The 27,088-nt window shown below is 54.5% G+C and overlaps 1 protein-coding gene, 2 non-coding genes and 1 pseudogene across 13 annotated transcripts in view; 1 reads left to right on the top strand and 3 right to left on the bottom strand.

Moving 5' to 3' along the window:
• Positions 1–950: 950 nt before the first annotated feature.
• Positions 951–27,088, bottom strand: part of PRRC2B (proline rich coiled-coil 2B) — a 107,103-nt gene continuing 80,965 nt past the window's right edge. For 5 of the 10 annotated variants that reach the window (XM_030818056.1, XM_030818061.1, XM_030818058.1 and 2 more), the window contains exons 16-32: positions 24,956–27,037; positions 23,546–23,751; positions 22,878–23,023; positions 22,103–22,244; positions 19,357–19,439; positions 18,588–18,779; positions 18,243–18,440; positions 17,705–17,791; positions 16,362–16,466; positions 16,012–16,204; positions 14,967–15,064; positions 13,856–13,983; positions 13,054–13,294; positions 9,565–9,723; positions 8,878–8,969; positions 6,679–6,760; positions 951–5,417 (exon numbers count right to left, since the gene is read on the bottom strand). In XM_030818056.1, the coding sequence (XP_030673916.1) occupies positions 5,283–5,417; positions 6,679–6,760; positions 8,878–8,969; positions 9,565–9,723; positions 13,054–13,294; positions 13,856–13,983; positions 14,967–15,064; positions 16,012–16,204; positions 16,362–16,466; positions 17,705–17,791; positions 18,243–18,440; positions 18,588–18,779; positions 19,357–19,439; positions 22,103–22,244; positions 22,878–23,023; positions 23,546–23,751; positions 24,956–27,037 (4,369 nt within the window). In that variant the 3' untranslated portion in view covers positions 951–5,282. Of the gene's footprint in view, positions 5,418–6,678; positions 6,761–8,877; positions 8,970–9,564; positions 9,724–13,053; positions 13,295–13,855; positions 13,984–14,607; positions 14,669–14,966; positions 15,065–16,011; positions 16,205–16,361; positions 16,467–17,704; positions 17,792–18,242; positions 18,441–18,587; positions 18,780–19,356; positions 19,440–22,102; positions 22,245–22,877; positions 23,024–23,545; positions 23,752–24,955; positions 27,038–27,088 lie in introns of all 10 variants that reach the window. The other 5 variants (XR_004031456.1, XM_030818060.1, XM_003276774.3 and 2 more) reach the window with 5 other exon arrangements.
• LOC115836391 lies at positions 979–2,899 on the top strand (annotated as a pseudogene). The gene has a single exon (XR_004031457.1). The product of XR_004031457.1 is annotated as an uncharacterized LOC115836391 (transcript).
• LOC115836493 lies at positions 10,587–10,672 on the bottom strand. The gene has a single exon (XR_004031568.1). It is a non-coding gene; the product is annotated as a small nucleolar RNA SNORD62 (small nucleolar RNA).
• On the bottom strand, positions 15,400–15,485 carry LOC115836494. The gene has a single exon (XR_004031569.1). It is a non-coding gene; the product is annotated as a small nucleolar RNA SNORD62 (small nucleolar RNA).

Below are 27,088 nucleotides of genomic sequence, written 5' to 3'. Positions count from 1 at the left end.
GGAGGGTTCCCTGGGCCCCAGGAGGGAGTGGGGCTGGGCTGTTAAGCTTTGGTTCATGTCATGCTAACAGTGGTGGTGCCTCAGGACTTGCAGCCTCCATCTTGCAAGCCCCCAACCTTAGGACTAGCCTCCTTCAGGGCCAGTCTCCCTTGGAGATTTTGTGAGCCACCTGTCCCTAGGGAGCAGTGAATCAGGGCAGTGAGTGTGGCTGGTTAAAGCTGAGATGCCCGTGCCCAGGTCCCCAACTCTCTTCCATAGTCAAAAGGCTTAGAAGGAAGTTGAGGGACTGGGGTTCCTCAGGGGAACAGCGTTTTATTTCTTGGGGGTAATATGTAAGTTTTCTTAGCTGTTTCTAGGCACTAAGCTAAAAGCTACTGGTGACTTTGAATCCACAGTACGCCATGAGGTCGATACCATTACAATCTGCGTTTTATGATTAAGGAGACTGACTCAGGTGGTGAAACATCTTTCCCCAGGTCACACAGTGAGGCAATGGCAAAACCGAGAACTGGGTAACATTCTTACCTTTTAACCTTCGCTACCCCAGGCCTGGGTTGCTCCTTCCCCACCCCAAAGCACAGCATAATCCTCCTCCACTTCCTGCAAAAGCACCACTAGAAGTGACAACACAACACGCCACATCAAATGCTTACCTCCTCTGACCAGCTCATTTCTCACGGCAAGTGACGGGGCCACAGGCAGTCACTGTGCGCAGCCAGATGCCATCCGTGGGAAGAGTGGAGTGCTTGATGCTGCCGCATTTGGAACATGCTTCTTAACTGTGGGTTTCAATCCTTTCTCTACCCATACAGCTTCTGTTAAGGCATTTCAGCCGTGCCACTCCTAATTTCCATGTGAACTCTGTAAAATTAGAACTCTTTGATCTGTAGGTCTCTCTGGTCAAATGGCCAAGAAACCAGGGATGTACAACCTGAGAAAGCATGTTCAGCTTTATCTTTTTAAACTTTTTTTATTTAAATAAGGAGAATTCTTTCATATGGAAAGAGCTAGTACAATCACATATTTGAAAGGAGAAACAATAGGTACTGAACCGGAGGGAAAGGGCGAGGGTGAGTGTGCCAGCACCGGCCTGGTGAATCCATGATTCCATTTCCCATCCAAGGTAAGTTTGCCGAAATAACATATAAACAAGCTGCACATTACACCTCTAGCCATCGTCTGCCCTTTCAAATATCTGGTCTACATGGAAAGACAAAGAGGAAAGGCCAAAACATAAACAAAAGGAAACAAAAACAAAACACAACCCTCTCAGGAACCAAACAAAAACCCCCAAATCCTTTTTTACTACACAAGGCATGAGGTCAAAAGCTTGAGTACAGTGTCCCTTTAGACCACGGGAGAAAGGCATCCAGACAGAGCCTTAGCAGGAATTTCCACTCTGAGGCTTCAGGACATGCTGAAGATGGGGCTCTGGGGGTGCCACTACCATCCTGGAGGCCACCAACTGGGGTGGAGACAGTGCACAGCAGGTCTCACATGCCCGAAGACCACCAGCCAAATATACATTGGTGACCCTGGTGGAGCATGGCTGGGCGACAGCATCCATCCCCAACACTGAGCCACTCCTGTCCTGGATGACTTCCTGCTTAGGTCCGTCACATTTCAGAGGAGAGCTGGCTTTCTGGAAGCCTACGTTTCCCATTCATCACAGAACACGACAGAGCGCACACACCCTGGTATCCTTGGTCTTCAAAGGCCATTTCCAGCAGACCCTCTAATCCAGGCTTGCTCTGCAGGAAGTGAAAAGGGACAAATGAAGATTTGAGGGGCAGCCTGCAGCTACTTGGCAGACAGGAACCAAATGGCAAGGGAGAAGGCTCCACCAGAGCTGCCATGCTGCCGCAGCAGGCCAGGCCACAGCATGGCCGTGCACCTGTGTGTGCTCAGCTTCCAGAAGGCGTCACTGACCATCCCGAAGGCAGATCCAGAAGATAGGAGGGCGACAGCACGGCTGGAGAGCACTGATGTCAATGTTTAACAATTACCCCAGTGTCCCTAGAAGTGGCTGGAAGGACCACAGCTTTGGAACTGAACTGATTTTCTTGAATGTGAAATAAAGTCATCTTTTGTTTTACCCCTTAAGGAACCTAGAGCCAGAGTGTCTATGAATTCCAAGTTTGAAAACAATATGAATGTTTAAAAAAAAAAAAAAAAAAAAAAGCTGTGGGGAGAAGCCAACAGTTAAGAAAACCAAACCAAATGCAGCTGGCATTGAAGTCCCCAGTGGGTGGAAGAGCATTTGAGATGCACACCCACACTCTGGACTTCATCCCACTCTAGTGGACGGTGGACAAATACTACCGCAAGGCCACTGGTTGCTGAGCAACGGGCTGCACCCCCAATAACCAAGGCAGAGCTGCCAGCGTCGGGAGGGCAACTTTAACAGGCAAAAGTAAGTGGGTTCTGACCCCCCACTCCCTACCTCAGCAGCAGGAAAGGGAAGTGCTGGTCTCCACTTGTTCCCACTAAGGCCCCGTGGTATCCTGGCAGAAGCCTCTGCATGTACCTGCGCTCTGAGGATGGGGGTTTGAAAACAAAATAAGACCCTATGTCCTACTACCTTGAGCTTGGCTCTAAAACCACGGGAAAGGAAGAGATATATTGCACCTTAAAACGTCTCTGCACTAAGAACTGCATTTCATCAGACCAAGGAGGGGTTGGGGCGCTGGGAGGCCTGAGGCCTGCCCTCAGCCCCGCAAGTCTCATTTAAAACCTGCATCTCAGCGAAGAGACTGCAGCTCAGGGCACACAGAGGTGGTGACTGCACCGAACTTCACATGCAATTTCCTGGCCTTTCCTGCACAGAATTAATTCAGACATTATATATAAATAGAGCAGTGAAACATTTACTTTTTTTTTTTTTCTTCACCTAGACCTACAACATCAATACATATAAATTCTAGTGTTTTTTGTTTTTTTATTTGGGGTTGGGGAGGAGAAAGGAAGGAAATACCAGGTAAGAGAAAAGGGCTGGAGAACAGGTGACCTTTTTGTTTTTATTTTTTCTCAAACAGCAAGTACTGTGGGTCTGATGCCAGGTTCACCTGAAGGGTACATCTTAACAGCATCCAGGAGGCTTTCTTTCGACAAATCACACGCACCACTGCATCAGGTTGGGGGGGTCTGGCCATGCGGCTCAAGTGTCCAGGTGGAGATGAATGTGTGGCTCCAGCAGGCCTGGACTCACCCAAGAATGGCTTGGCAAGGAGGGCCGGTGGGAACAGAGAGGGCTCATCCCAGGCCCCACAAGCAGCCACTTGCAGTGGGAGAAGGAAAAGCAGACAAGAAGCTCAGGTAGGGAATGCCTGGAACTGTCGGGTGGGCAGCCCCTGGGGAAGGGACTCAAGCATAAAGGCTTGGGATGAAGAGAGAAAAGACCAGGTGAGGGTAGGAGGGGAGCTGCTGAAAGATGCAGGTGAACAGTAAAGCACCTTTCAGTAAAACTGCCCCTTCCCAGGCAGCTCTGGGGTGGGCGCTGTTCATAGGAGGCCGTTCTCCCGCTTCCTTAGAATTGTGAGAGCAGTAAGAAGTTACTTCGGCAGTTCCTAAGATGCTCCCTCCCCATGTTCTACACTAGACACAGAGCTTAGAGCCCAAGCCTGAGCGCTGTCCTGTACCCGTGAGACGCTGAAGGCAGCCTCTGGTAGGGGGGTGCATCCCCGGCCCCCTCCTCACGGTGTTCTGAGCCAGCCTTCTCTGGAGGAGGAGGTAGACACTCAGTGACCCCTAAGAACAGCTGAGAAACTTGAACTGTCCCCTTCCCTTTCCTTGGAATGACAGGATCTGGAGTGATTTCCTTGTTTCTTATTTAAAAACAAGCCCAGCACACGATGGCTCACACAAGCCTCTGGCTGGAGAAGCTGCCCTCCCGGAGGCTGCGCGGCGGCCCTTTGGACCTTGGTCAGCCCTCCACCCAGCCTCACCCTGGACCTGCCCCCGCCGTCTGAAGACAAACGAGACTGATGCCTACTGCTTAGCTCAGGCCCTCCTGTCCTGACAACCTGGGTCTGCTGCTGGGAGTGAAGCAAAGGAGGAAAAGCACAAACTCCCAGTGGCCTCACTTGGGGACCACACACAGGTCCACTCCCTCCATCACCAAGTGGTGTTCACGATGTGCTGTGTGGGAGGTGGAGACGGGTCCAGAGAAAGCAGCAGGCTCCGGAAGAGGAAGGAAGGAAAATGACAGGTTACAGAAAGCTTCAGGGAAAGAAATGTGTGAAAAACACAGCGCCCCTGCGGGGCAGGGTATGGAGCCCCAGAAGCAGAGCCCACGGGGCCTGGGATGGACCTGTGGTGTGTCAGCTCACCCATCTGGGCCAACCTGGGAGCCACCAGCAGCCATCTCCGTGATTTGTCTCTGGTGCCCAGCACACCCACTGGCTTTAGAGGACCCCAGGACAGGGACCCTGTGTGATTCTCATGCTAAAACCGCCATCGACTTCATGGGCTGCCTGTAAGCGCCCTGGGCTCATCAAGCCAGGAGGGGGAACCCAACTGTGACCCCCCGCCCCCGCCGCCTACCTGCTGCTCTGAGCACCCCATCACTTCCCAGGCGGGGAACCAGGCACCAGAATGCTCGCAACGGGTGCCCTCAAGAACCTCCTTTTCTTTTTGCAAATAACCTCAAAGGTGAACCAGCTGAGGAATCAGGAGGGGATGCATTCTTAAGAGTCATCTCTTAAGGTATTGCAGTGACGTATCAAACTCAACAGGACAGAGGCTAGAGATGGACGGGAGCGGAGGGGCTGGCGAGAAACATATAAAAGTTCAGCTATACACATGGAGCTTGCGTTTTTGTTTTCTTTTCCTTTCCCCTTTGTAAAAACCTTGGCTACATTTTAAAACAAAAAGCCTCAAAGTAAAATGACCCTGCTGCCAAACCACTGTGCCTAGGGATGGGCGGCTGGGCCGGAAGCACTGCTGAGAAGGCGCCCTGGCTGCACGGCAGGACAGGGAGGAGGCAGGGAGGGCGGATCTGCACTGCACGGGAGGCGTCACTCCACGGTCACGGTGGGAGCAGATGGGATGAAGGAGTCGTTTGCTTTTTTGTTTCATATCAATGCAAGCGGGTCAATGCCATATATCCACGGGTGCAAGCTGGTTGACAACGGAGCTTTCGGGAGTGGAGAGGAGGGAGGTCTCTCAGTCCGGGCCAGGCATTTGGACGGTGGATCTGGTGAGGCTTCCGAGTGTTGGCTGTGTCGAGGCCGCATGGCGGCACCGTCCCCAGTGGGGCGAGGCGAGGTGGCAGCCAGGCACCGTCAGGCCTTACTCTCCTCCACTTTGACAGCCCGAGGCTTGATCGCTCCGGTTCGCTTCATCTGGGAGGCAGCTGAGGGGGCCTCCTGCAGCTTCACGGCTCCCAGGCTGGGTTTCTCATCCACTCGTTGTTTTGCCTTTGGACAGATGAATGGGAAAAACAAAGTGACCCTGACGCTGAAACGTGTTTGGATACATAATTCCCACCACTCCCTTCCTGCTCCTGAGTTGCAGGGAAAGCTCCCCTAAGTCGTCCATCCCTTGGTTGAAGGACCAGACTTAGAAACCCCCCTCACCCCCATCCTAGTAAGGAAAGTGGCACGAGTGCCGTCTCTGCTCCCTCCCCATAAGCCCTGAGTGCAGTGATTCGGAGAGGCAGGAAGACACCGGGTCCTCCACAAAGAATTCCGCGATGGCACATCCCAGGGCGGAAGCAGTTCTGGTCCCAAGGCCAACGGGAAGAACCTTTTCAAATCAGTGCACCTCCTGCCCCACAGGCAAAAAAGCCCCTTCGAGTAGATCCAAGTGCCCCCTGCACGTCTCAGAGCCCCCGACTGTCTGCTGGGGCCCTAGGCAGACTTGGCCCCCACAGATCTCTGGCCGCGATTCAGCCAAACCCCCCACCATTCCCACTCTGTAACCTTTCCCTGGGGCCCCATTCCTAGTCAGGGCTCCCCTGGTCTGTGGCTCTACACGGGGAGCGGGGTGGGGAAGTCACAGAGCAGCCAGCGCATCTGCCCCCCACCAGGTCTGAACTCTGGAAGAAAGCTTTAGAAGCTCATTCCACACAACTTTCATGACCCCCAGGGGAACCAATGAGAGCAATCACTTCCCACCTCTACCAGCCAGGCAGAGTGACTGATTAAAAACCCAGGTCTGAGGGGCCTAAGCTCTGAGCCCCAGCACGTTTTAGAGAATAGAGAAGAGAATAGTGCGTGTAGGAAAAGACACTGCGATGTTCTTTTCATTATAAAATGGGAAAACCTAATTTCACCTGTGCTCCCACCCAGCCAAGACAAAGACGAGACACACCACTGACTAGAACCAGCGCGCGCACCCCGGCTCCTAGAGCCGACCCCCAAACCTAACCGAGTCTCCCAGGGCGCCTCAGCCCCGACCTGCCAGGGCTGGTCCACCTTCCAGCACCACCTCCTCAGAGGAATCGGCATCCTCCCTTCTCTGCAGGACAAGGAAGGATCCAGACGCCCGTCAAGAGGAGAAATGCCTTCGCCAGGAGGGACGCAGGTGGCCCAGCTCCTGGTTCCGTGCTCTAACCGCTAGGGCATGGCTCTCTTTAGACAAGGAGCGCTCAGATAGGTTGGACAGTCCCTTCTCTTTTGGCGCTTGGAGACGGGCCTAAGTGTCCAGGGCTGAAGGGTCTGGAAAGCCATCTTCTACCTGTTGCACGTAGTGTCCCTGCACAGAGCCCATGTTAACTGCTGATCCAGAGGGCTTCCCACTGGGGCTAGCAGAGCTAGGCCTGAAAAAACCAAAGGCAGGGGTTGAGAATACACAACGTGTCACCACAGAAATGGAGTCAAAGCCTAGCACACGGAGGAGGCACAAGGAAGGAAGGGCCTGCGGCCAGAGGCGCTCACTCGGGACGGTCCGTGGATCTCTTGGATGGAAAACAACCACAGACCTAAGACAGCCCAGAATGCAGAAGGGTGAGGGGGTGGCTGTCACTGACCACCCTGGCACCTCCAGGACAGAGCTCAAGGAGACGCACCGCGAGAGAGGGAGGCTGAGGCCCTGTACAGATGGGCATGGCCGTCCTGCTGTGCAGAAAGCGACACTGGCCGTCTCAGGGTCTGGACCAACACGATGCCGTGCCCCAGACAAAAGGCCTAGAAGCCTGACACTGAGCCAGAACTGTGCCGAGTATTGTTCTAGTCTTCACTTTTCAGAAAAGGGGATGGGGAACCAAAATGTACAACATGCTTCTAAATGTTCCACTGACCACTAGTTAGTTCCCAGGGATGTTAATTAGGTGCTACGTGGAAAAAAAAAAAGTCTGCGGTCAAAAAGCCTAAGTGCCGTGTGCAGAGTTCAACAGGGCTCTCAACCTAGGCCCGCTCAGCCCGTGTGGTGAGCACCCTCCCCAGCAGGCCGCCCGGGGACAGCACTCCCCCAAGGACCTGACCAGGGAACCCTTGTTTTTGCAGCGCACATCTCAGCAGCTCTATTTCCAGAACACTTGGCAAACACTGCTTTATACAATTATAGCAATTTCCCCAACCCCCCTAAAACACCATAGAAACAAAGCTACTAGTTTAAGGCTTCCACTTTCTAAATATGCTCCAAAGAATAATCTGCTGCCATTCATTCCTACAACTACATAGACACAGGCGACTCTTGTCCCGTGAGGCTCTGTCTCTGGGTTTTGCTTTTTGAGGAAGGCTCTGTAGCCAGAGGCTGCTGGAATCTGCCTGTGGCAGCGGCGGGACAGCGTCTGCTGAGACCTGCAGCCGCCTTCCTCCTTCCAGTTCCGCTCCATGGTCGGTGCTGTCCAGCTATCTTTTTCACACAGTCCTGATGTTTTGGTCTATGTGACAGACATGGTAGGAAAACGAAACATACTAAAAACAGAAATAAATGAAGCCAGGAGAGTGAAAATAAGAACAGAAAAGATGGAATGGGAGGAAAATCCACAAAAACCCCTTTCTCTGGAAATGAAGGTACAAGAGTGGAATGCTGTGATGGACAGGCAAAGGGCAGCAGGGCAGAGGGGATGCAGCTGGAGCAACTTGCAGATCACGGGGGCCCGGCCTGCAGAGCGCTCCTCGGGCCTGCCAAGTACCTGTGTAGTCGTGGGGACACCTCATGGCGTCTGCAGCAATGGTGTTAACCTCACAGGGCACCATGGGTCAGGCAGGTCTGTTTCACTCATTTGTAAACACAGAGGGGTCTCAGGAATCTCCCACATGTAACAAGGGTGAACTGTACAAGCCCTCGGAGCCCAGGGCCAAAACATGCTGCCTTCACACACCAGCACGAGCAGAAAAGGCAGTGGACCAGAGGCTCTCGCCAACATCCGACAGAGCCACCTGAGTATCCAGCTAAGGGGACCTGAGACAGTTGCTGGAGGTGGAGACAGACACAAAGGAAGCAAAAAGAGGGTGCTGGTTTGTAGCATGGAAGGAATGGCCCCATAAGCCCAGCAATAAAAAGTCCCCTGGCAGGGGTCATAGGGCAAGTCTGAGGAAAGAGATGCTGGGAAAGGCCACGCTCCTCCCCTTGCCAGGATGCAGCCCTGTGGCCAGTGGGTCCTGTTTTAGGATCTGATGGGAAGTCACGTCAGTCCTGATGCCTACTAAATGTCAGCCGCTCCTTTTCCTACCTTTCCAGAAAGCTCCCCAATCCAGAGCATCTTATTATAATGATTAAAACCAAAACCACTCTCCTGATTCCTCACTCCCCCAAATTTAGCTGCAACACAAGTGCATCCCAGTGCCGAAACACCACAGTGACACATGGCCCATAGAGTGACCAGGTCTCTGGCGGCTCTCCCTGGGCCCAGATTCTTCTGAGCCACTGGGCCGCGGCTCTGGCAACTTCTCAGCTACACAGCACGCAGTCCCCAGGGAGTGGCTTTACCTGTAGGTCTGTGGCGATGGCACGGGGCCTCCTGAAGGGACATTCTGTTTACTGTCGGCAAAGTGGAAGCCTTTCATCTCCATCTGAGAGGGCTAGAGAGACCAAGCAGCAACAAGCTGTCATTTGAGGCCCTGGAGACAGCTGGACCACACACTCACTGAACAACCCAGGGCAGAGGTGGTGAGGGCCATGGGAATTCCCAGGGAGGCATCTTCTAGAGCAGTGGTTTTTGGCACCAGGGCCCAGTTTCATGGAAGACAATTTTCCCACAGACTAGTACAGCTCTGCAGCCTGGGGACTGGGGACCCCTGTTCTAGAGAAATCTGCAAGCCCCTTCCCTCTAAGCCAGACTCAAAAGGGCTTCTTAGAAGCAAGAACCATCACAATACTTTGTTCTTTTTAAAGTGAGGTGGGAGAGCCAATGAAGCATGGCCGTCCATAGCAGGGCCTCCTGGGGAGCTGGGGAGGAATGCTGATTCCTGGCCCTCAGCCCTCGACACGTTCAGAGTCCCCAGGACCTGCCTCTGTGATGGACCCACACATGGTCACCTTCCTTTCTGCCCTCGCAGTCCTGCACACACCCAAGCCACTGGCTCTTTCTACCACACAGGGGTACTTAGCTTGCTAGAAAAAGTTGGTGACACAAGGCCCCCTCCCTAGGGTCAGAGGCAGATGGGGTCCCCTTACCTCTCTGCTGGTGTTCAGGACCGGCGGCTGGGACCCGGGCGGAGGAATCCTTCGGGGGGCCCCAACAGAGAGGCTCTGCCCAGGCGGCAGCTGAATGGACTGGGGCAGGATCAGTGGCTGCTGCCCAGAGCCGTACCGAGGCAGTGGCATGGTCAGCTGCTGGGCGACAATGACAGTCAGGAGGGGGAACGATGCTACGGAGAAACCCCAAACACACCAAAGAGCACCAAAGAGCGAGCACACATGCGCTTCAGATTCATACACTTCAGAAGAACTAAAGCAAAGCCTGCATACAGCAGGACACGCTCTGATTTCTACTGTAGCACAGGGGAGATCGCCCAGGATTTCACACCTTCGATGGCAGAGGCACGTCTTCTTGCTGGAATAAAGTAGGTGGTGAGAAAATGGGCAAGACTAAGCTGGCTGCAGGCACAGAACTAACAGCGTTAAGTGTGTCTCATCCACGTCTCTGCTAAGGGCTGCGTCTGTCTTCAGCCCTTTCTGCCTCTGTCCAGCAAGTGCTTACTAAAAGCATACAAGGTGCCAAGGAAGCGGCAGGGCCCTGTCCAACATGGGCCTGCACACTGCCAGGGCAGCGTGTCACACACTGGACACAGCTGCAAGACACTCAGGGTGCAGAGCGGCATAGGATCTGTGGGTGCACACCAGATTTGTGGGTGCACACGGGGCAGGGTGGGCAAGGAAAGGACGAGTGATGTCAGAAGTCAGAAGTAATGGCCAAGCCAAGTCCCAAAAGATGAAAGCTGCACCGGACGTATATCTCTGTATTCCTTTGTACAGCACAAATATTCAAGACTCTTACTGTTTTGCATCAAGTGGTGGTAAAAACAAGACCAGGCTGGATTCCGGACTGTGGGGGTCCTTTGAAGCATGCTAACAGGAGAACAGGGTGGCTGCAGGGCCTAACTAACTAGAACAAGATAGGCGAGGTGGGGATGTGGGCCTGGAGACTCTAAGGACAGGGGGACACGATGGGGTAGGGGGGGCTGGGCCACTTTTGGTCTCTCAGTCACTATCCTCTTCATCTCCCTGCTATTGAGTCCACAGTGGAGGGTCAGAAGGATCTATTGGAATTACATCACTGAGACTTGTAGTGGCCAGAGCCGCAAAACACCACGCTCCTCCTTGGAACACCAAAATGGTGCAGGATGAAAATGATGGTAACATGCTGCCGTTTATAGAGTGCTGACTTGGGGTATGATCTGACTTGTAGGGAGGCCAGGTAGGAGCCCCTACAGGAGCTGGACACGGGGAGGGAATGAGACACAGCTGGATTCTGAATCCTTTTAAAGCCAGAGCTGACAGGCCTGCTGAAGGGTCAGGGGGCGAGGTGAGGGGGAGCAGGGAGCCAAGGAGGATGTGGACTGGACAAGCAGAAGGATGGGCAGGAAAATCGAGTTTTGGATATGATGAGTCTTGAGATGCCATGAGACACCACAGCAGAGATGCTGGAAAGTCCATTGGATTTGAGATTCAATTCCAGGGACAGATCTGAGCTGAAGATGTCCATTTGGGAGTGAGGAGAAGATGGAGGAATTTAGAGCCATGACTCTTGAAAGACACCCAAAGCAGGGCCCAGGGGCATGCCGACCGTTACAGACTGGGAAGGAGAGGGGACAGCAAAGGAGACTGAGGAGGCCTGAGGCAGCAGGAAAGCCAGGAGTGACGGCCTGGAAACTGGGTGAAGAAAGTGGTTCGAGGAGTGTGGGGGGTGGGATTACAGGGTCAGCACTGCAGCTCGTCTGCGTACTGACAGGAAGGGCCATCTGATGCACGAAAGAGAGGGAGACGTACTGGGGCGGGGCCCCCCAGGGGCACAGGCAGCACCCAGGCAGGGATGTGGCCACAGGGGCTTGGAGACTGTCACTGCTCCTGTTTCCTGGGTGACACAGAAAGGGAGGTCATGGATGGGAGGCAGCGAGGGGCAAGATGCAAGTCTGAAAAGCTGCTAGGAGCCACAGCTTGGATGAAATGCAAAGGCCGTGTGGCTCGACGGATCTGCTGATGGGGAGGAAGAAGCCAGGCCAAGGGGGAGGATGACAAAAACATGGGTGGCGGAGACTGGGTGTGGTAGCTCACACCTGTAATCCCAGCACTTTGGGAGGCCAAGGTGGGTGGCTCACTTGAGGTCAGCAGTTTGAGGCCAGTCTGACCAACATGGTGAAACCCCGTCTCTGCTAAAAACACAAAAATTAGCCGGGCATGGTGGTGGGGGCCTGTAATCCCAGCTACTCGGGAGGCTGAGGCACGAGAATCGCTTGAACCCAGGAGACAGAGAGGTTGCAGTGAGCCGAGATTGAGCCACTGCACTCCAGCCTGGGCAACAGAGCGAAACTCCATCTCAAAAAAAAAAAAAAGAAAAAAAGAATTTTGGAGTTGGGTCACTAGAGGGAGTGAACTGAAAAAGCCAGAGGTGACAACTGAGAGGGACGCTGAGAGTTGAGATTGTGCGAGAGCCACAGCTACTGGGAGTGGCCAAGCCTTGATAGGAGTGCACAGAGCAGGGGCCCATGTGAACAAGGGCACCAGTGGCGAGGAGGGCACAAACTGCGTGGACAGGGTCCATGGCACAAAGACCCGGGGTCATCTCTGCAGACATCAAAACCACTAGGAACTGGAACAGGAGAGTGGAGACAGAGTGGAGACAGACTGCAAGCCAGGCCAGACAAGGAAAGTGACCCTCAAAGATGCCAAATACTGCCCACAGGTTGATGGAGAGGAAGACTTCACAGCAGACGCTGGATGTGGTGACGGCACCATAGCAGAGTGGAGGGCTTGTCAGGCACAGTCTACGGTGTGGGCTTCAAAGCTGGGGTTTCAGGGAGGAAGGAAGAAGAGGAGTCTAGAAGCATCAACAACTATGCAAAGAGGACTGTTAACCCATTCCACACCCTACTGCACAAGGGCAGGGAGAAAGGAAGGAGCCCCCGTCTGGGGGCTGCAGGAGCAGGCAGTGCTTAGGGGACAGCCAGGTCTCCAGAATAAAGAGGTGGATGAGGGGCCAGGGGTGGTGGCTCACACCTGTAATCTCAGCCCTTTGGGAGGCCAAGGCGGGCAGATCACTTTGAGGTCAGGAGTTCGAGACCAGCCTGGTCAACATGGTGAAACCCCATCTCTACTAATACAAAAATTAGCCAGGTGCAGTGGCACACACTTGTAGTCCCAGCTATTCAGGAGGCTGAGGCAGGAGCATCACTTGAATGTGCGAGGCAGAGGTTGTAGTGAGCCGAGATCATGCCACTGCACTCCAGCCTAGGCAACAGAGTAAGACTCTGTCCAAAAAAAAAAAAAAAAAGGTGATGGGGCTACTCAGAAGAGGCTGGTTTCCTGCATGCTGAGGAACAGGCACGGTGGCTACCAACCAACAGCATGACAGGCCAGCACACACTGAGAGGTGGGTGAAAAGAAAAGGCAAGGTCGTGAAGGAAAGAAGCCTAGGGCTTTGGGTGGAATGACTGAATTCCTGACCTGTGGGAGCTGGGAGTCCAACATCTGGGAGGCACCCAGGCCAGCAGCCTGGCTGAGCTGGCCCTCGTAGACCAGGGCTTGGTTCCCGCTCATGGGCTGGTAGGGTGAGCCAGACTGCGGCTTCACCATCTCCAAGGGCTGCATGCCTGGGAACGCCGAGTACGGAGGCTTCAAGGCTGTGCCCCCAGAGAGAATCATGGTGCTGGGCGGTGACAGGCTGGGGTGCATGTACACCTGAGATCTGCAAAAGCCAGACAGATGGTCGGGATCAGGTGGATGAGTCCAGCTGCGGATCTGGTCCCATCCTTCAGAGATCCCCGGAGAGCTTGCTAAAACAAAGATCCCCGGCCCCACCCCCAGAGCATGACTCAGAGGGTCCAGGATGGGGCCTGAGAACAAGCTCCTAGATGGCGCTGATGCTGCTGGATTAAACAAGTGAAGACATCCAGGCTGTACGAGGCACAGGACATCAGCCACAATGACTGGCAGCCACACTGACGGAGCAGCCCGCGGTGGGGAGGAGACAGGGAGTCAAGTGGAGAGGAGGAGGAAGGAGCAAGGGAGGGAGGCAAGATGACATGGAAAAGCAAAACAAGGCCCACCACATATCAGCTCGCCCCAGGCCTCTCCTAGAGCACAGTTAACAACGGACTGAAGAGTGATCCAGAGCAAACTCCCATCTCTCCCCGCCCCACTGGCCCCAAAGCAGAGAAGCACCAAACAGCTGCAGGACAAAGGCTGCACACAGGGCCGAGGCCCTGGCTGTGAGCTGCCAGCTCCGCAAGCCGGTACATGAGCTCACCTGAAGGGCTGTAAGGAGCTGAAGATCTCCTGGGACTGGGACACAGGAAGCCCACCCCTCAGTCCAAGCTGCGCTTGTGCCTGCAGAGATGTGTGAAGGGAGATCGGGATCTGCTGGGCAGCGGCGGCCTGTGAACGGGAAAATGGGGTGGGGGAGGTAACCGCAAGGCCCATCTAGGTGGTTCCTCCCCTCCCACCTCCCCTGCCCCGCTCCACATGGCTGCTGGAACACTGCCCAAGATTCGAATGCCAGCATGTCAATCCTGGGCTTCCCTTGCTATTGGGATAAAGCCTATAATGAAAAAGTGGTAGCAACCCCAAACCACAGCATATCCCTACCCTGGAATTCTATAAGCAAGAAAAACGGATCCTAGCACATACGTCAACAGAGGTGAGTTCCAAAAACATAACGTTGAATTTAACAATGTACAAAAAGAAAGATACATGCAGTCTGACCCAGTTATGCAAGAACCAAAGTCTTGGAAACCAAACAATACAGCAGTTAAGAACATGTTTTTAAAAAGAGGTCAGCAGAGGCCACATCCTCCATCAGCAAGCCTGCACTTGGAGCAGATTCTGCCTGGAAGTCCACTGTCGTGGCTGTGCAGGCACATGGGTCTGAGGGGCGGCTGGACCATCCCAAAGGCCCAGCACCAGCATTAGAGGGGAGACTTCCAAAAATCACCCCTTGGCAGCACAGAAAGTATGCCAGTCCTGCATAAATAACCAATGCCTGCTCATTTCTAAGACTACCTCTTTCTAATGCATCCATGCCTGGGAGTTTAGGCCTTTCTTCTCTTCATCAGAAGGATACCTGATCACCAAAGAAAATTCCATTTTAGCTAATTCCCCGGCTAGGACACAGGAGGGAGAACTTTGAGAAAGGAAAACTAAGCAGAGTCTGGAGCAGCCAACTCCACTCCTGTTCCCTGTCTCGTTTATTCGCTTAACAAATGTCTCCCGGCTGTCGTGGCGGGCCAGGTGCTGGTCACCACATGTGAGGGGGACGGAAAACCAGACAGACAATAAGAAATAGATGAGCAAGCCAATTCCGACCTGCACTGGCTCCTCCCCACCACCCCCAGCCAGGCCACCTGGCTTGCTGCTGTCACCTGTTGGTAACTCTGCTGCTGAGGTATCGTTTGAGGAACCAGCCGGGGCTGACTTGCAAACACATGGCCATCCAGGTACAGGGGCGGGAGGTGGCTGCCTGGAAAGAGAGCGGCAGAAGGGAGGTAGAAGAGGATCAAGCCTCACTACTTCTCAATGTCCCTGAGGGAGACAGTCTACAGGTCTGCTCTACCCAGGGGACTCAGTGGGGACGAGGGCGTTGTGTACAGAGGCTGCTAGGTTCCCTGTGTGCCTGAAGCACATGCCTGCTCACAACACGCCTGGCACGCACCTCAGGGAACGTAGGGAGGGTGCAGCGTCAGACCTAGGAGGAGGGAGGAGGCAGGTGGGCTCCGGCCTACCCTTCCCACCTCCCACTCACCAACTGCCCCAGACACTCGAAGGGGCATTCTACTTTAACCAGGGCTGCCTTGGTCTCTCAGTCACTGTCTTCTTCATCTCCCTGCTATTGAGTCCACAGTGGAGGGTCAGAAGGATCTATTGGAATTACATCACTGAGACTGGCAGCTGGGCCCTCAAAACCCCGAAGCTTTCCCTTGGGGACATCGACACATGACAAGGATGGCAGCAATCAGGACAAAAACAGCTGTCAGTGACTGAGGGCTCTGTTGACACAAAGCCCTTTCCAGGTAAGACCTAGCTTCATGGGTCTGGCCACCCCATGGAGCAATGTCATCACCCCCATTTCATGTAAGAGAGGAGGACGCTGTGGCTCGGCAAGAGCCAAGGAGCACAGCTCCACCACGTGACCCAGGTCTGACTCAAAGCCAAGCCTTTGCTCACTCCTCTCACCATAGGCAGGAGTGCCTTGCTGTCATCCCCCAATTCTGTTTCCCAGCATGGGGAAGCAGGACGTGCACATCACCTGCAGCACATGGGAGCTACGACCACTCGGCCTAAAAACAAGTTGCTACTTCTACATGCTGCTTAAGACAAGGCGAGGAGGTGGCATTCGGGGCTGTTAATCCATTTTTCTTGATAATAAATGGAGAAGGACCCCAAGGCCTGGCTCAGGGGATGAGATACCTGGCATAGAAGCAGAAGGTGCTACAGAGGCCACAGGCATGGGTGGCATGGACACTCCACCGAAGGAGCTGTAGTTGACCCCACTGGAGGCACCCACAGAGGATGGAGGCTGGATGCCTGAGCCAGCGCCGCCTGGAGAGCTCTGCTCCGGCAAACTGGGGGAGTTTTCCCAAGCCTTGCGCGCAGACTCCATCTTCAGAAGCAAGGGGAGGGGGAGGGATGAAAATTACTATCACGATGGCAGTGGACAGAGCCAATCTAAGCTTTGGGGGTTCAGGGACTCCTCCCTTCTGCCTCTTCGTAAGCTAAGGTACTGGGTGGGCCCTCACCCAGCTCAGGGCTAGTGTTACCTTCAGAGTAAGGTCGGCGGTGGGGAAGGACATTGGGGAGAGACCGATGGCCCTCTGGATGTGATGGTCCCGCCGCAGGATGGGGATACTCTGTGTTAACCCTGCCTGGAGAGGAGAAAAAGGAAACCATGGAACGCAAACAGGCGCAGAGACGGCTTTGCCCAAGCCCATCCATGGCTCGCCTGAACACACTCAAGGCTCGTCCAAATTTATCTATGACTTGCCCAAACCCATCCATGGCTTTTCCCAAAAGCACCTACAGCTCCGCATCTATGAATTGTCCAAATGCATCTTCAGTATTGGCCACATGTACCCAAGACCACCCAAATGAAACTGATGGCAGCCAAGACCACGACTGATCTCCTGGAGATGGCTGCCTCCATCAGTTTCCTCCACACAAGTCTGCAGAGAGCCACCCCCATATCCACACATATCCCTCCAGACAGGGAGAGCCATGTCCCGGCAGTATAAATATGGACTGGCTGCCCGCACACAAACACCTGGTTCAGAAGGCACCTGCCACCTGGCCTGGAGATGCCCTGGGCCAGACAGGGAAGGCTGTGCCCCTCAGCAAACTGTGAAAAAGTGGGCTCTGGTAACAGAGGCTGGAAATGCAACAGTGCCCCCCGCTTCCTGCAGATCCCCGGTGTCCATCTGCACGTGACAGAGACTGCAGACTCTCAGAGTAAAGAACCTTGTGGAGCCCAGCACTTCCACAACATTGTCTTCATTCAATGCCTATGAATATTGTACAGCACTCACATTCCTTGGAATCCTCTGGGAAATGCTGCCCAGATGATACTCATTCATTCAGCATCTACACTAGCACCCACCCCCGCAGGCGGTAGGACAGAGCAGTGAACCAGACGTCACTGCGACAGTCTCGGCCGCAGCCCCAAGTGGCCACAACAGATGCAACTGCCAGCTCCTGAGCCCGTGGTGGAGTGCCAGGAGGCCTTCTGGATCACAACAGTTCGATCGCAGGCAGCAGGGACCCTTGGATGGTGAGATGGGGCCTCCTGAGGAGGGCTCTCCTACTCAATCTGTGCCCCTTACCCCTGGCCACAGAAAAGGCAGCCTGAGTCTGGGCTCACACCTGGCACAGAGGAGACAATGGAACCAAAGAGAGCCAAATAAACCAGTCCTTAGGAACTCTACGATCCCCACTGGAAGGTCACAAAACCTGGGCAGGAACATTTAAGCACCTTTTAAGGACATGGAGCTGCTAGCAACTGAGTCACGTGCCAGCCCAGGTCAGCCTGAAATACATGTGCTGTCTCCTTCACCCAGGGCCTGCCAGCCCCAAGCAGTGAATGGAGCCGGAAGTGGAAGTGTGGACTTACATTACTGGCCAAGGCATCCTGAAGTTTAACAACTGGACTCCCCGCAGGACCAGAGGCAGAACCAGGTGGCAAGCTGAAATCGGAGTCCTGAAAAAAAAAAAGGGCCACACAGCCCACTGAGATCCTCCTGGCTCTACATTCCCCACAGGCATACGTTAACGTGATGCAGTTTCCGTGACTCAAAAACTCCACTGAGCAGCATTCACTGGAGCCACATATGAGCGAGATGGCCAGATGTTTCCCCACGGCACAGGAGACAGGACGCCATCCTCACTTCTTTCTCCCTATCCCTTGGGTGGCCTGACAGAAACAGGGAAGATCACTGGCCTGTCTGGTGTCAGTGAAGCAATCTTTAAAGCAACTCAACAGAGCACTGGCCACGTGCAGTACTCCACACCAACACTCTAGCCGCTGGAAGAGTGCTTGGCTCCCATCCTTCTATTCTTTCTAGGAGACAATCCTGTCTGAGCCCCCAAACTCTCCAAGTACCAAAATAAAAAGTAAAAAAAGCAAGCAAGAAAACAAATCAAAGCCTCACTTTTGGACTGACTCCAAATTCAATGGGTGGCACAGGCAGCACGGAGTCCACGTGAATCTCTACCCCGTTAACAGGTGGGACAACAGCCCCTTGCAGCCGCTCGGCCCCCTCCGAGCCCTTTCTGTTTTTCAGAGAACGCTCGTTGCCGATGGGTCCTGGTCTGTGCTCCTTGCTCTGTCCAGAGCCTTGTTCTGAATCCTTGATAAAAAAGCAGAGAGGTGGAGACACACAGACTGGAATGACCACACTCTCTAGCTTCTACTGTCCCAGGAATTGAGGAAGACGACGCGACGATGGCCCCTTCCGCCCAGGCCCTGGCCACTGTGACTGGAACGTCCAGGTTACCTTCTGCTCAGACGGCTTTGGAGCCTGCTCCTTGTGGCTGTCGGCCTTGGGTTCCGCCAGGCCGGGCCCGCTCATCTCCTCTGGCTTCAGAGTCCCGTACGGGGAGCTGCGCTGTGAGGAGGTCGCAGATGACTCCCGAGACTCGGCACTCAAGTCAACGCCACTGTCTCCCTGGCTGCTCTTAAAACCCTGCTGTGCAGAGCACAAAATGGGTTATAGCCTCAAACTCCCAACTCGATTATCCAGAGAGTAAAACTGCATGTGGCACAGAGACTTTTCTATGCCAGCTGCCTGTCCCTTGCCAAGCCTGGTCCTGATCTTGATCCTGCCCTGCTGAGGATGCCTGACAACTTACGTGTGGCCAAACGCACCAACCCCGATAGAGCTTGTGACCACAGGATCTTCTGCGGGCCCCAGACCGAGGCTGCCAAACCCATCTCACTTGTGACCCAAACCAGACTACGTGGCCGCTGACACCAGTTCAGACGGGGCCCTGAATCCCTCTTCCCACCCAGCGTTGGGTCCTCCCTTGTTATTCCTTCTATCTTTCTCCTGCTCATGCACGCCCCATGCACAGGCCAGAAATCAAGATGGAAAACCACTGATGAGCTTGGCCCCATGGAAACAACCTAATTCCAAGCTCGACTGCTGTAGCAGGGGCTCGGGTGGGCTGCGATGCACAGATCCACGGCAAGGTGGCCGTGTGGATGGTGAGCACACACTCACACACTCATCCCAGGAGCAGCACGTGGGCAGCGGCCACACTCACCTCCGCAGAGCCAGTCTCGGTGCTGCTGAAGGCAGTGACGGCTTTCCTCCAGGAGTCGTTGGCTGGGGCCTGCACAGGGAGAGCTGCCAGGGGAGGGAGACAGAGTCAGGGCATCAAAGAGCAACCCGTCTAGAGAAACATGAGTTTATGAGCTCTTAAAGAACAAGCACAGGCACAGCTTGCAGAAATCCAACTCCCCTGCCTCCCCTGCACCCCCCACCCCAGCCCCTTACCCATGACACCCAGTGAACGGCTCTGACGTGGAAGAGCTGGTCTGACAGCCTTAGCCAACTTTCCACATCCTCACCCAACGTGTTTCTCAGCATCTCACGGATTACAGGAGAGAGTGAGCAGGGCAGAGCCCTCGCTCCTGCCGATCTGGATTCTCTGTCGCTATTTCCGCTTTGCTCATGCTTCCTTTCACTTATACTATTTCTAAAAGTTGGTAGTTTCTCTTTTTTACATTTAAAAATATATATCTCTTTCTTTTTTTTTTTTTTTTTTTTTTGAGACGGAGTCTCACTCTGTCACCCAGGCTGGAGTGCAGTGGCACGATCTCAGCTCACTGCAAGCTCTGCCTCCCGGGTTCACGCCATTCTCCTGCCTCAGCCTCCCGAATAGCTGGGACTACAGGCGCCCGCCACCACACCCGGCTAATTTTGTTGTTGTTGTTGTATTTTTAGTAGAGATGAGGTTTCACTGTGTTAGCCAGGATGGTCTCGATCTCCTGACCTGGTCATCTGCCCGCCTCGTCCTCCCAAAGTGGTGGGATTACAGATGTGAGCCACCTGGCCTTCTTTTTTTTTTTAAAAACAATAGAGACAGGGTCTCACTCTGTTGCTGGTCTTGAACTCCTGATCTCAAGTGATCCTCACGCCTTGGCCTCCCAAAGTGCTGGGATTATAGGTGTGAGCCACCACTCCTGGCCAAAGTTGGCGGCTTCTACAGAGTCTTCGAAAGATCCAAGTGGGTACTAGTAAAAATTTTTAAGCTCACAGACCACTTTTTGAGTGGCCATGGATCCTGAGCCCAGAAAAATAGATATGCATGCAAAAGTTGACATGCTAGCAGGGGGTGGGGGCACGTATCTGCAATCCCAGCTACTCAGGAGGCTGAGGCAGAAGGATTGCTTGAACCCAGGGGTTCAAGTCCAGCCTGGGCAACATAGTGAGACCCCATCTTTAAAAAAAAAAACAAAAAACAAAAATCCTTTCACATGCTATTTTAATATCCAAGGGCTCTCTGAAGCCATCCTTGGACGCAACCCCTGGTCTGAGAAACCAATGAGACCCTGCAGAATTCTGGAGGAAAAGATCTGACAAAAGGAGATGATGACTCACACCTGAGAGTCACATCTGACTCACACCTGGCAGCTCAACCAATCTGGCACCTGGGCATTTTTGGACATCAATACTATGACACCTGTCACTCAGCCACTACCAAATGTAGTATTATTGATGTTTTATCAAATGATTGTGCTTCCTTTCCATCAAAGCTGGGCATGTTGAATGTTATTTTGTAGTTTGCAAGAACCAACGTTTTCACCGAGCACATGTGGACAAGCTATGTGGAAACAGTGAAAGAATCAAGGCCCAGAACTCAGTGTCTCGTGTGCTTGTCCTATGACCCTGGAGTCCCTGAGTCAAGTCCCTTCCCTCTAGAAGCCTCAGTTGCTTTGCAGAAAAATGAGCTGGCACTAGGTGACCTCTCCAAGCTCCCCTCATGGGCCTGAGCTGTGAAACGTCAAATGTCCTTGTTTTATTCATCTGTGCACCCTCTGGGCTAACAGTGCAGGGCCCTGCCTCACGTAAGCCCCAAGAAGAACCTATTCTATGAAAATAGTTTTCTATTTTATAAGGAAAAATTCCCAGAAAAATTACATTTGATATAGAATTAAAAACACAAAAACAAAAAAAAACGTTTTCAGGGCAACGAATTTTCTAAGAAGTAATGTATACCCTCTTCTGGTCTCTGTTTGCCTTTCCAGAAGAGCATTCAGGGAGGAGTTTCAAGAGCCTTCCCCATGTTAAGAAAAGGGTGCACAGGCCGGGCATGGTGGCTCACGCCTGTAATCCCAGCACTTTGGGAGGCCGAGGCGGGCAGATCACAAGGTCAGGAGATCGAGACCATCCTGGCTAACGCAGTGAAACCCCGTCTCTACTAAAAATACAAAAAATTAGCCGGGCGTAGTGGCGGGCGCCTGTAGTCCCAGCTACTCGGGAGGCTGAGGCAGGAGAATGGCGTGAACCCGGGAGGCGGAGCTTGCAGTGAGCAGAGATCGCGCCACTGCACTCCAGCCTGGGCGACAAAGCAAGACTCCAGCTCAAAAAAAAAAAAAAGAAAAGGGTGCACAGCACAGAAGAGAGCTCCTGAACTCTTGTGGCTGGTCTATCAGTCACTGGCTTCTCTTCCATACGTTAGTGGGAGAAAACGACAACCGACAAAGAAGGCCATTCCCGCTACTGTGTGATCTCAGCTCAAGGGGCCATCCTTTTCCAGATGGCTGGACATAATGAATGCTCTGCTCTTCTACCAAATTTTAGGCAAGGAAAATTGTGTATCTGTTTGGGGGCTGCAGCAGCAAATCGCTCAGACGGCATTCAGCACTAGCTCAGCAGCGGAACACAGCAAACAGGTACTACTCCATCTATATTCGTAGCTCAAAAGCAGGATCCTCCCCAGAAGCAAACCCAGTCTGTGATGTGACCTTGGGTGCCACAGCTGGGGTCACGCCCCCAAATCTCACCCTGGCTGCTGCTCTCCCAGATCTCAGTGCCCAGGCTGCTGCCAGGCACGGTCACGTCGCCTTGCTCCAGACATAAGTTGTTCTGCTTTTTCGCAAATCGAGGAGGAATACGGGAGGAAAGGCCTCGACCTTTGACAGGCACCTGAGGGGAAGAAAGGATGCTGTAGTCTAGCCAAAGGCACAGAGACTGACAAATTCTCCCCAGGATAAGTATCCCAGGTACCAAAATCACACCACCTGAAAATGCTCCAGAGATGTGTGGAACGCTCGTCTCCCAAAACCTCAAGCAGAACCACGATGCCAAGCAAAGCACCCCCCAGGAAAGACCTGAAAGGCCAATGGACTGTGATCTGTGTGCAGGTCCAGCCCTGACTCCATTTGAGTATAGGGTTCACGATCCACTTGACTTGAGGGAGACAAATCTCATTCCACTCAGGAATGAGGAGTGGGGAGGGACGAGAAGCTGGGAGCTGATGGAGGTCTGCATCTTGGCTTGGACAAGTTTCCACTGTTATCACCCTAGACAAGTCACCCTCTTCAAGACTCAGTTTCTTCCACTGCATAACAGTGATGCCACCGCCTATTCCTACATTGATAGAGGGGCCTTGGTAACAGCAAGAACAGGGAGACAAGGTGTACTTGCTAAATACTCCTTTCTTCCTCTCTCTGCCACCTTGAGCTTGACCGAGAACTCCCTTACCCTCTGGCTCTGGGTTTCCTGGGCATCTGCCAGCCTGCCCTCTAGCCCCATGCCCCCCCACCCTCCGCCCCTCACCTGCACGGCCTGCTCCTTCTTTCTTCTCTCTTCCTCCAGCAGGCGGCGCTGCTTCTTGGTCAGGACTTCGATGAAGCCTTCGCCCACCATAGAACCCACCTCACTCTCCTCCCCGGGGCTGGACCCGCAATTTTCGATGATGGCACCTGAATCAAGATTTCACAAGAAGGAACAGTCTTTCCATTCACCAGGAGGCAAGAACAACCCAATTCAACAGGCGGCTGAGATCTAGCGTCATGCTCGACAGAAACCTGGACAGGACTTCCGCACCTTTCTCAGGCCGCCTCTGATCTAACACATTGTTATCCCAAACCAAAGAGGCCCAAGGGCACAACTGAGAGAACACGCAAAGGGCTTAAACCCCAGCTCTGCTCCTACAGCTGTGTGACATCGGACACACCACCAAACGTCTCTGGGCCCCAGGCTTCCTCTCTTTAAAGCGCAGAAGCCGCAGGGTGTCACGGGGATTCAATGGGCTGCGAGCAACACTCGGTGGGAATCCTACCTACTCTGCTCACCTCTACAGCCCCAGAACCCAGCCCAGGGCCTGGCTAAGCTGTTCCAAAAGCTAAGGTACTCAGTGCAAGGGCAAACTCGGGAGGCCCGAGGACTGCATGGCCCCTGGTTCTGCCTGAGTTCTTTCCCCTGAAGATGTGATGATGACTTACTTCCATAGTTCAGGTCAAACTGTTTCATGGCCTCTCCCTGTTCACCTGCCCTCGGAGCAGCCAACTTGGCCTCCTTCTCTGCCTTCTTACTGGAGGCTTCGGGAAGGTCAGCATTGGCATGGGCTGCCCGCTCCAGGGCATAGGGGGAGTGGCCACTCCCACTGCTGCAGCCACTAAGACCTCCAGGCAAGGCCTCGTCTGGGGATCTGTAAGGGAAAGAGGATCTTGTTAACCAGAGCTGGGAAGGAGGGAAAACACCACAGGTGCACACAGCCTGCACACAAGCCCGGCACCCTGATCTAGGCCCGCTTCCTCTAGCTGACTCCTTGGGTGGGGAGGAGCGGCAGGCTGGCCACAGTGCATCCATGTCTGTGTGCAAACACACGTGTAAGGCTGCCCCCACCAGCTCTGCCTGCTCCTGGGGAAAGTGGCTCCCCAGGGCTCTCCCACATGCTATGTTCAGAGAGTGGAGGTTGGGAGAGAGACAAGAGGAATATGCTCAGAATGGAGATGCCAGCATTTCTGCTCCTCTCCAGGATTGCCCTGCCGGAGGGCCCTTGGGGCAGAAAACTGAGGTGAAGCCAAGGGTCGGCCTCTGGCGCCTGGAAAGCTGGATTAGATGCCACCTGAAAGAGTCACTGTTCCCTGTGGCTCCTTCTCTGGGAGTTTCTCTGCCTTGAATTCTAAGGAGAGTGGAGGTGTGAAGCCATCTTCCTCAGTATGCTGAGGACAGGGAAGGCCTCAGCAGCCCCTGCACCTCCCTGTCCGAGGCATAAGCCAAGTGCAGTCAGTCAACCCAGACTGTGCAGGGGACCCTCTCCTGGTCCCTGAGCAGAGGTCATCACCCGAATGCCTCTGGCTGTGGAAGAGGTGCTCGCCAGACCATGTGTAGCCTGCTCCCCTCTGCGTTTGCTGGGCTCCTGCCATGCTGAGGTGGCAACTCCACCGTGGGGCCACGTCTCCTCACAGTGGAGAAGCAGAACCACCTAGGAAGAGCCACTTCCATGCAGCCACGAGGCCAGCGATGCCCCCTAGGACGCCGCCTGGCAGCAACTCCGGAGCAGAGGACTCTGGTGGACTGACCGGCACCTGCCACTGTGCACAGGCAACGCTCCTCACTGCAGCGGCCCCTCAGCAGGGCTCCAGGGACACACGTCTGGACTCTGAGGCCAGGTGCTGGACAGTGGCCTCAAGAGCACTAATGGGGTGGAGGTGGGGGTGGGGGCTCTAGCCACAATAACACCACCACGAGAAGCAGACAGGCAATGCGGGGGCAGGCAATGGAGACGCGCACAGACGGCCTGGGGGCAGGCCCCCAGCCCCGACACACGGCGGCATGCATGCGTGAACTCAGTGCTGCTGAGAACAGAACACAACAACAAAAAGGGCCCAGATGGTGTCTGGTTTTACCTTTTGACTTTCAAAGGCGTCCCATTCTGTTGGCTGTCATAGCGAAGGGAGGTGTCACCACCACCTGGCCTAACGGGCTTCTCCCCAAACCCTCCCGGCTCCAGCTTTCGGCTCTGTCTGTCAACCAGGGGTCTCTGACTGGAGAAGCTCCTCTTGGCCAGCTCCTTCTTCTCACCCAAACTAGCCCCCGACAGGCCACCATCCACCTGGGAGTCGGGCTCGGACCCGGGGCCTTCCTGCCGCTCCCGCCGCTCGCTGAAGTCGCTGCTTTCAGAGGCCGTCTCCCACTCCTCATTGGCGTGATCGGAGGAGTTCTGGTAGGAGAGCTCAGGGGACCTACGGCCCACAGTGCCACTCTTGTCCCCAGAACACAGTTTGGGCCTGCCTGGCCACTGACCTGCCAGCAGGTGGGGCTCCTCCTCGGGTCCCCAAAGGCCCAGGGACTCCCGCTCTTGCCGGAGGCGCCGGAAGCGAGGGGGCTTATCTTGGCGTGGGGGGCGCCTTCTCCTGAAGGGCCGGTTCTCTGCATTTTCAGAATCTGCCACGTGTTCATCTTGGAAGAAGGATCTCTTGTCCTCCGCGCGGCTGTCCTCGAAGCCCCGGCCACCAAATGCGTCAGGGTGTCTGTAGGAATCCGGGACATAGTCTCTGTCTGTAGATCGCCGGGATCCGCATGTGTCGGAAGGGCCATATTCCTGCCAAGAGCTGCCTGGACTTTTGCTCTGCCAGTGGGGTGACTCTTTGGAGATGAAGGTTCTCCGTCCATACCCGCAATTGCTCAGCCGGGGAGGGAGGGCTCGCCCAAAGGCCCGAGGGCCTCGGCTCTTGGCATCTAGACCGCTATGGTCCTCGGAGCACACCTTGTTGGACCGCCAAGAATCTCTGCAGTCGCCCTTCTTCAAGGTGCCCTCCTCCCTCTCCAGGAGCGAGCCTTCGTTCCCGTTCTCGGAGCCCCTCTGCCGGCGGCGCTTGGGAAGTTCTTCATACTCTGAGCCCTCGCTATGGGTCTCACTGGCAACTCTCCGTCGGGGCTTGGCTCTGGGGCAGTCCTCTGGCCGCGCAAACTCTCGCAGGCCCCGGCCACGGCCGCTGCGCTGGCTGCTGCAGTAGATGCTGCGGGCCCCTAGGATCCCCCCACCGCAGAGGCTGCTCCCGTTTCCGCCAGCAGGCCGACCACGAAAAGTGAACTCTCTGAAACCACGGCCCCGGCCCCGGGCCTGCCCTCTGACCCCAAAGGCTTGCTCCTCATCAATAAAGATCCAGTTATTTCTCTTCGTGGGGGGAACATCGCCGGACTCTCGTGGGTGTCTGGTTTCCCAGGCCTTGTCAGGTTTCTCCTCCTCTTCAAATTTGGTGGCCTCGTGGCCAAAAGTGGCATGGCCAGGGCCTTTGTCCTCCAAAGTGGTGGCAGAGGAGTTGGCCAGAGAGGCATCGTTCTCTTCGTCCTCGTCCTTTTCTGCCGTGGGGCTCTGCTCCTTCTCCTTGGCCAGCCGGGTGCTCTCCTCCCCTAGCTCTTGCTTAATCTTCTCGAGCTCCTTCTCCTTGTCTTCCACCTTGAGGGCTTTCAGGACTGGTTTCTTGATGGGTCCCGACCTCCGGGTCCTGCCCGTCTGCTCCGGGTGCTGGCTGCTGGAGCTCCGGGGCTCGGGAGTCCATTCAGGCTCCGAGGACGGCTGTTTGTTGGGGCTCCCATTCTTGTCCCAGGAGGAGATGTTAAAGGCCGTCCCCTCCCGGGGTGTCTCCCGCTCAACACCATGGGCTGTGTCAGCGGTCTCTGGCTGGTGGCTAACATCCCAACTGCCACACTCTGGCTTTTTCTCATCTGGGACAAAGTCAGGCTCCAATGGGGAACACCTGAGGTTTTGGGTGTGACCCCCAGGAGCACCTGCATCCTGAACATTTTCTTGGGGTGGAAACAAAAGCTCCTGGCCTATTCTCTGAGAAGAGATACAGCTGTCAAAGTCTGCTTGGGCCTTCTTGTCAAAAGCACTCAAGTACTCCTCCCCTCTCTCCTCAAAGAGATCGCGCTGGGCATTTACGCCCCCTGCCCTTCCGAGTGAGGCAGAGAAAGAGCTTTCATTCCTGAAAAGGAACCAGAAAAATCAGTCAATGTGATTGGAGCCTGGTTCCTGG

Source organism: Nomascus leucogenys, chromosome 8, assembly GCF_006542625.1.
Source record: "Nomascus leucogenys isolate Asia chromosome 8, Asia_NLE_v1, whole genome shotgun sequence".
NCBI lineage: Eukaryota > Metazoa > Chordata > Mammalia > Primates > Hylobatidae > Nomascus > Nomascus leucogenys.
Note: the sequence above shows the minus strand (reverse complement) of the source record. Positions and strands in the feature narration are given on the sequence as shown.